This window comes from Elephantulus edwardii, unplaced genomic scaffold, assembly GCF_000299155.1.
Source record: "Elephantulus edwardii isolate Elephantulus edwardi_28Jun2011 unplaced genomic scaffold, EleEdw1.0 scaffold00193, whole genome shotgun sequence".
Classification (NCBI taxonomy): Eukaryota; Metazoa; Chordata; class Mammalia; order Macroscelidea; family Macroscelididae; genus Elephantulus; species Elephantulus edwardii.
The window spans coordinates 4,366,220-4,374,632 of NW_006399943.1; the positions used below are offsets into that span (position 1 = coordinate 4,366,220).

General features: G+C 58.5%; 1 protein-coding gene across 1 annotated transcript; it reads right to left on the bottom strand.

Annotated features, from left to right (window-relative positions):
- Positions 1 to 390: 390 nt before the first annotated feature.
- Positions 391 to 8,150, bottom strand: GATA5 (GATA binding protein 5). Its single transcript, XM_006896874.1, has 6 exons — positions 7,637 to 8,150; positions 6,224 to 6,399; positions 1,563 to 1,688; positions 1,110 to 1,197; positions 646 to 770; positions 391 to 543 (listed from the first exon to the last, which is right to left on the bottom strand). Exons 1-6 carry the CDS (start codon positions 8,148 to 8,150, stop codon positions 391 to 393), a joined length of 1,182 nt encoding a protein of 393 aa, XP_006896936.1.
- Between the last annotated feature and the right edge of the window lie 263 nt (positions 8,151 to 8,413).

Here is an 8,413-nt window from a genome sequence, read left to right on the forward strand (position 1 = left end):
AGTCCTTGTGTAGTGCATGGCCGACACCTCTCTCCCAGCAGGCGGGATAGCTCCATCATTAAATGCAGGGTGCAGGACCGACATTGGTGAGGTCTCGGGGCCTGAGTCCGGTTCATTCCTGTCATCCACCTGGCTGGAGTGGTGGACTCGGGTCCTACTTCATGAGGTCAGGAGCTTGCAAGCAGAGTTTGTAAATATGTGTCGCTAGTGCTCATCTGGAATTCAGTGGGTGGTGGGCACCCAAGACCGGTGTGGTCCTGAGCCTCCACAGCATTTGAAATCTGCTTTTGGGCTTGGGAGCCTTCTCCCGTCGGCCTCTCCACTGCTTTGTGAGGTGGGCCATAGGGGTGCTCCATTCTCTGGGACACCCATATGTTGCATGCTTGGGACCTAGGCCAAGGCCAGTGCACACCAGGCCTCCTGGCGCAGGGCCCCTCCGAGGCCAACTTGGGGGCCCAGGGTAGATGGGAAGGCAAAGTCCTCGGGCTCGAACTTGAACTCCAGGTGACTGGGAGGCAGGGGCTCAACCACGTGGCTGGAGGCCTGCAGGGTAGACAGAAGCAGTGTGAGAACCAGGACCAGCCAGTCTTGCTCGGGTTCTGAGGGTGCTGGGGTGCCCGAGTGCCTACCCCACTGGCCCCTCACCTGGGAGGCCACACTGGGGCCTGGGCATGTCGGGGATGTCAAGGTGGGCTCTGGCTTCAACGTGGATGCTGAGCTCTGGGAGGTGTGGACTGAGGATGGGGAGAGGGAGGTGCTGGAGGCAGACCCTATGGGGAGGAAGGGTTTCAGACCTTCCCCGTGCTGCCCACATGGGACCAGATGTGAGGGAGATGTGGGGGTCTGGTTCACTCAGCTGCAGATTTCTGGACCCCCAATTCTGCCCCTTCCTAGAGGAATGCACACCACCCGACCCCTAACCTCCCCAACCAGTCACACAGGGAAAAACTGGCAATGTCTGTATAAAGGGTGCCAAACACACGTCTCTAACGGTGGAATTTAGATGTTAAAAGTGACTCCGCAGACACTAGCCTCCCGAGGACCCGCTCTAGCCGCGTCCCCCACCCCTGCCTCATGACCATGGCTTCTGCTCATGGCTCTGCCATCACCTGATGAGCCCTTGGCCTTGGTGGTGGTTTTGGGTTTCCTCTTTCTTGTCTGGATGCTCTCTTTCTTCATGGCCAGAGGCCGGGGCACCTGGGGGGCAGCAAGTGGTCGCAGAGTCCTCACAGCCCCAGGGGGAGCACACACCCTAGTGGGGTGGCTTCCTCTCTGGTGGGCCAGGAGGGGCCCAGGCAGCTGAGACTAGGATGCTGAGAGGTTGGAGTTGGGTATTCACCCCTAAGTGATCAGATGGGTGCGGTGGGCGTGACCATGGGAGGCATCCCTGTGGTCCCAGCCCTGTCACACAAGCTCCTATCCCCAGATCCCGCCCCCAGTCACATAGGCCCCTCCCCATCCCAAGTCCCGCTCTAATCACACATGCCCCTCCCCATCCCAGGTCCCGCCCCCAGTCACTTAGGCCCCTCCCCATCCCAGGTCCCGCCCAGCTGGTCGCTCACCCCATGCAGCTTCATGTAAAGCCCACAGGCGTTGCACACAGGCTCGCCCTCCGCGCTCCTCCGCCACAGTGTGGTGTTGGTTGTGTGGCAGTTGGTGCAACAGAGTCCTGCCCGGCGAGAAGAGGACTGTGGGACAGCAAGACCACTGAAAGCGCTGGACACTGGACCACAGGTGCAAAGTGGGGTGCAGAAGCCAGTCTCCAAACTACCTGTCAGCCAGGACTGGGAGAGCTGAAGGGCTTGAGGTCTGCCTGGACACCCTGGAGGCCAGATCACTCCTCCTGTCTGGCCCTCAGTTTTTCCACCAGTAAAATGGATCTAGGGCTACAGCTGGATGTGTCTTCCGTTGTGCCACCGTATGTCAACAGTGGGGCAGCCTCCCAGAGCCACAGAGCCCACGGTCTGACTCTGGACTAACAGCCCCCCTGCCCTCGTCCCAAGGTGGGGATCCTAAGGCCACAGAGTGCTCTCTGCAGCGGCATCCGCAGTTCTCCAGCCCCTCATGGTGCCCGCCTTCTCTGCCTGGGTCTCCCTTCATTGTCCATTGTGCCCTGATATCGCGCCCCCCCCCATCCTGGTCTCTGATCTTAAAGGCCTGGAGTTTACCCCTGATCCATATATGACCTGACCCTGCCCTTGACAACCTTCAGGGGCCCCAGCATGACCCCAAATCCTGGAGTCCCAACAGGAGTCTGGGCTGAACCGACCTGGGTTGCACCCTGTGATCTCTGATCTTCTGGCTGCATGGGGGTCCCTGACAGAGGTCTGCCCAGCTCGGGGGCCCCCACACTCTGGAATAAAATCACAGCTCCTGGAGTGTCGTGGACCCCAAAGGCCTGCAACCCTCGGGATCTGGTTATCCCTCCTTGGAGGGTGCTGGCTTCTGGGTCCCCCTGACCACCGGGAGTCTGGACTCCAGCCCCAGGACAGACCCAAAATCAAGACCAGGACAGCTGGAGTGGACACCTCAGGAGTCCACCCTGGATGAGGTGCAGGGGTGGAGCAGCATCTGCTGCCCCCATGACTGAGCATCTGTGCTGCACCCCTACCTCAGCCCTGATCAGCTTGGTCAAGGGCTTGGGCCTCCATGAATGGGGTTCCCATGATGGCCAGAAGGGCTCAGCTCTTGTGAGTGGCCTAGGGGAGCTTGGGCTTGTGGACAATACTCTTCCGAGACAAAATTCTTCCTCACACCGACCCAATCCTGTAGTGTATGGACCTGCAAAACCACCACAAAGAGGCAACAGGGCTGAGGGCTGATGGCTAACCTGGCAGCCCGAGGACCATCGCTCAAAGACTGTGCACTCAAGCACCACCAGGAGCCTCTTGGAATCTTTTGACAATGACCACTTTCTGCATTTATGGACTTCAGAACGTAGCAGGTGCCTCACTCCCTGCAGCACTGACACCAGCATTACCAGGTGGTGACCAGTGCCTCTGCCACACACTCAAAAAGGCATCACAAAAGGGAGCTCTGGCGGCCTAGTTGAAAGAAGCCTCTCCGGAAGGCACACGGTTCTAATCCATCAGATGCTCTGCTGGAGAAGGAGAGGCAATGTCCTTCTGTGCCAGTTGGATTCGATTTGAGGGTACACAATAAGGAGAAAAACAAAGAAGATATCACAAGAGAGAATCCTGGGCCAGGTGGAAAAGGAATGTGAAACAACCCCAAATCCTAGCACTGGCCAGGCTTTCTGGGATAATTGGGACTGGTGGAGTTGCCAAGAGTAACTTCCTCAGCCACCCTTGGAGCCTGGAGCTAAACTCACCTCTGACAACTTCCAGCCAAACAGCACACAGACTTATAAGGTGAAACACAACACTGGGGGGGAACTCACACCTTGTACCATCAATCAAGATCAAAAGAACAGTGTTTGCCTGGGAGAGAGCTCAGAAGGCAGGAAAGGACAGGTTAGAAGGAAGCATGGAGATAAGAGTCACAGAGAGGAAGTGGGAAGAGTGCTGTTAACATCAGGGAACTGTCCTCAAGGTCCTAAAACAACATGTGTATGAATGGTTGAACAGAAAACCTATCTGCTCAGCAAACTTTCATTCAAATGATAAAAAACTAAAAAAAAAGAACATGGCAGCAAGACGGTCTGCCCTCTACCCCTCTGTCCTGCACGTCCACAGTCACTCGGACAGGGAACTAAGCATCAGAGAAGCACGGGGGATAGAGAGCTGTGACACCACAGCTGCCAGCAAGCACGCTCCCAGACGCGTTCCTGGTGGCACCTTGGCTCTTGCTGGTGTCCTCAACCCTCCACACCCCACACATGGGCCTCTAACTGTCCTCCCTCACTGTCCAGACAGGCACCAGGCCTGGCTGTGCTTAGAGCCCCAGCTCAGAGGCCCCTCCCAGCTGGGCTCTTTCCTCCTCTCTGGCCTGTTCTTTTCAAAGAGAGTGAGACATCAAAGCCATCAGTGGCTCCCAGCACCAGGCCCCCCACGTCTGAATGCAGATGAAGTGGGTGGGGCTGGTGCCTCTGGTAGGGGGATGGGAGCTGGTGCGGAGGGAAAAGGCAAGCCCTCAGCCAGGCAGGCTGGGTGCTCCAGTGTCTGCAGTCTTGTCCATGGCCTGTCATCCGGCAGATGTGCTGCCTGTGCAGGTGGCCACCAAGGGGTCTGGGCCTCAGGGATGGGATGGCAGGTGGTCAGAATACCTGTGATCTCTGTGAGACCTCTCTGGCAGAGACACTGGACGTGGTAAAGCACCGTGTCCCCGTGCTCAGCCAAGCAAACAGCAGAGGTCCTTGAGCAGGTGTGTCGACAGAGCAGAGGTGGTGGACAGAGAGGCCTGAGCATGTCCAAGGATGCTAGGCCACGCACCAGGGCAACCTTGGGCGGTGGACCCGTTCCCAGTGTCAGTGGGGCACCAGGACTCCAGGTCCTCCCTGGGACCTGGCACAAAGCGGCCTGAGTGTGTTCCACACAGCCCAGGTCTTCTCAGTTGTGAACGTGAGTAACCAGACCCACCCAGGGGCCTGAGTGCTCAGTGAGATGCGCTGACACATGGGGACCCAGAGGCCAAGAGTTCCAGGACCTCTTTCACTGAGTGCAGGCTTGGCATTCACGTCCCGGTGCTGGGGTCTGGCTTCATCTCTCCAGCGAGCCAGGAAGACAGGTACTGAGCCCCTCCCCCCATTTCTTAGATGAGAAGACTGAGGTTCCAGGGGCTGGGAATTTCACTGCATGCTGTATTTCCAGGGGAAGACCCACGACACACACACACACACACACACACACACACACACACACACACCCTGGCTCAGTGTCTCTGGGGTGCAGGTCTGTCCCTGTGGATAGTGTGCCCCCAAATGGGAAAGTGCTCAGAAATTCCACGAAGGGACATCAGACAGGGACCTGTCCTCCCCCCAAGTCAGGCATTTTCTGGGTGCAGTTTGAGTGTCATCAGTAGAATATCCAGGCACTTGAGCCCCTTCCCCTCAGCAGACCACACTGCACCCCTGTGGAGGGAGGGGCCATTGAAGACATGAACCCTTAGTCAGCTTTGAGGGGGGATCGGCATGCAGCTGCTGTTGAAAAGGATTCAAGGAAGCCGGCAGACTCTTCCAGAAAGCCCACAGACAGGGCCTGTGATTGCCACCTGGCTCAGAGCTTAAGGAAGAAAAGCTGACCGATGTGTTGCCCACATGCACACTGAGGAGGGTCAGGGGGAAAGTAGGGCTGGCCCAGAGGGTCCAGAACCCTGAACTCCCCCCATCCCACCATTAGGACCTCTGGGAGTGGAACCAACTTTCAAACAAGTCTCTGCCCCACCACCTTATTTGTAAAACTAGTGAAAGATAAAATTTGCCTGTGACCCCATTAGCACGAAGGACAAAGGGAGGCCAGGGAGTTCGGAGGAAGTGGGAAGAGTGAGGGGCATGGGGGCCTGTGTAGATATCTCACACACACACACACACACACACACACACACACACGCTCTGTACACTTTGACTCACAAAACAATCCATTTCCCCCCCTTTGCATGTGAAACAACAAAGTTAACTTTAAACCTTAACATCAGCTTCTGGGGCTCTTTGCCCAGCTCGGGCAAAAGTCGGGGTTCCAGTCTCTACTCCCGCTCCCCAACCCCCACATGGGAGGAGGAACCAAAAGTGAAAACAACTTTTGCCCAAGGAGCCAAGCACAAGGAGACCCAGCTTCTCCCTACGGTCTCCAACCATGGAGCTGCAGTCCCAGTAAGAGTAGGAGCCTTGGGGGCCTAGCCTGCTTTTGACCCGCTGGACCTTCCAGGCCGCCGTCTGGACAGAGATGACAAGAGCTGTCCCCACCAATCCAACCCACGTCCGCCAGGTTTGATGACCTTGGTGTTAACACTCTAGGTCTTTGGGCTGACCTCTCAAGCCTGCTCACTCCCACCTTTCTCAAGTTGCTCTGTTGAAAAGCCCAATGTGCCTCCTCTCTGGCGTCTCCTCTCTCCTCTCTGGCTGGGCGGGCGGTGTGTTCGCTCCTGCCTCCCTGCACTAGGCCCTCAGTGTCCCCAGCGTGGCCTGAGTGGAGTTGCACAAGGCCTAGGGTGCACCCCCCCATCCGTGGGACTCCAGTCTCAGCTCAAAGTGCTCCTGTGCCCTGGGGTCCCCAGACCCCACCTCCAGCAAGGTTCACGCCCAGCCCCCACTCTCCCCTGCACTCACCAGCCGTTTCTGTGGCTGCACCAGTGGCCGGTTGACACCATTCATCTTGTGGTAGAGGCCGCACGCATTGCACAGGTAGTGACCGGTGCCATCCCGGCGCCACAGTGGCGTGGACAGGGCCCCACAGTTGACACACTCGCGACCTTCGCCCGAAAACTCCTCCAGGAAGTCGGAAGCTGCAGGACAGGCAGCTAGTGGGGGCCGCCCTCCACTCTCCCCAGCCCTCCATCACACCCAGATGGCTGCCTCCCCGGACTCACATTTTTATTTTCCCCTTCTTCTGCCTTTAAATTTATTTAAAAAGGAATTGACTGATTAAATTTTAGTTTTTAATTTCATAAATTTGTGGGGTTTGATTCCAGCTAGAGGGTCCTATGGAGCTGCCCCCAGGCACGAGGCCCTGGAGTCCATGCTTGGCCTCCCTCCTGAGGGGCTGGCCAGTTCCAACCACAAACTGGTCAGCAGCTGGGTGTGTGACCACTGCACCACCAGGGATCCTTGGCTTTAAATTGATGAACCGGAAAAGTTGTGCTGATCTTGACAAAATCGCTGGGGTTGCATTTTTAACAAAAAACACATACACCGCCTCACAGTTGATTCCACTAAACTCTCCATTGGTTTGTGGACAGGAAATCTTCACCGACTGTCCATGTAGAAACGGCTAGCCTTTAGGTTAGGAGCTCCGCATTCTATGTGAGATGCATTTACAAAGGGGGTTGAAAAATTCCACCTGGAGGCCGGCTCTCTCTCCTCTGAGCTCTTCTCGCCCAAATACTCCCCCCAAAACTCCCGAATGGGGCTGCGCCAGGGGCAGGGCTGCCCGCAGTGGGGTCAGGAGGTCCTGAGGCTTCTGCACTGGCCACCTTGGAGTGGCAAGGACTGACCAGGCGGTCGATGGGGTGTCCCGGGGTCCCTGCAAGCAGCGAATGCGCAGGGCCATTTGGCTCGCCCAGCAGAAAAACTGGTTGAGCAAAGTGCTCCGTGGGGACCAGGGTGGAGCCTTCTGAGCCCTGAATCCCGATTATCGATTATCCGAATTTATGTACCTGGAGCCATCGAAATCAGCTCTCCAGTTAGAGACTAACATTCTAAATCAGGGGATATGAGAGTCAATTACTAAAAGAAGCCGGAAGTGTGGGCTTTAAAAAACTAATTTCCAAAACGGATTTTATAAAACTGCCCAAAATTTCGTCTGCAGACTGCCAAGGTCCAGGCCGCCGCCGGGCTGGACGGACGAAGGCTGGCAGTGGGGACCTTCTCACTAACCGTGACAGCGGCGGGAGCGGCTGAGAGCCCGGTTCTACCGCAGAAGCCGAGTTCAGAAGCGCAGGGCCAGCGTTTCACTGGGTGCGGGTCTGCGCTCCGCACCGCCAGCGCCCCAGACAGCGGAGACACCCAAAGGCCTGCACTCACCTAAGGCGGCCCTGCGACCAGGGAGGCCTGGCAGGACGCTGCTGTCGAAGGGTCCGGCGGCCCAGGCCGGGGCCACATCGGGGCTCACGTAGGCTGGGTAGGTGCTAGGGTACGGAGCGCCCACGGGCCGCCCGAGTGGGGCCGGGTAGTGGTCGCGAGCCAGCAGCGCGCTCTGGTAGGTGCCGCCGTCCCGGCCGCCCGCGCCCCCGCCGGGCACCGCGGGACTGCGCACGAAGGGGAAGCTGGAGGTCCCAGGTGGCTGCGTGGCTGCAGGGTGCGGGCTGCCCGCGCCAAAGGCGGACGCGTCGGCGGCTGCCTGTGCCCAGCCGGGGTGCGCGGCGAGCTGGGGGGCCTGCGGTCCTTGCTCACACGCGGGCAAGTAGGGCAGCATGGGGAGCGCGCGAGCCGGAGGCACGAACACCGGGGACCCTGCACCCGGAGCGTGCAAGAAGGCGCCCGACTCGGCGTAGGCGGCCTGGCCGGTGCTCGGAGCCAGCGCCAGGCTCTGGTACATCTTCCGGGCGCGCCCTGGACCTGCAGGTATGGGGGAAGACGTTAGGGTCTTGGCCGCGTGCTCCCCAACTTGGCGCGGTACTCAGACTCAACAGGTGCCTGGGGGGGTGACGCGCGGTCCGCTCCCCGCTCCACTGTCTGGCAGCTCCTCGTGCTGCTCTGGAGAGGGTCCCCTGGGTGGCTTGGGGCCAAGCCCACTCTTTCCCTCGGGGGTCCTAGGAGCGAGGAAGGCTTGGAGCTGTGGGGCCCCGCTCGCTAGGTCCG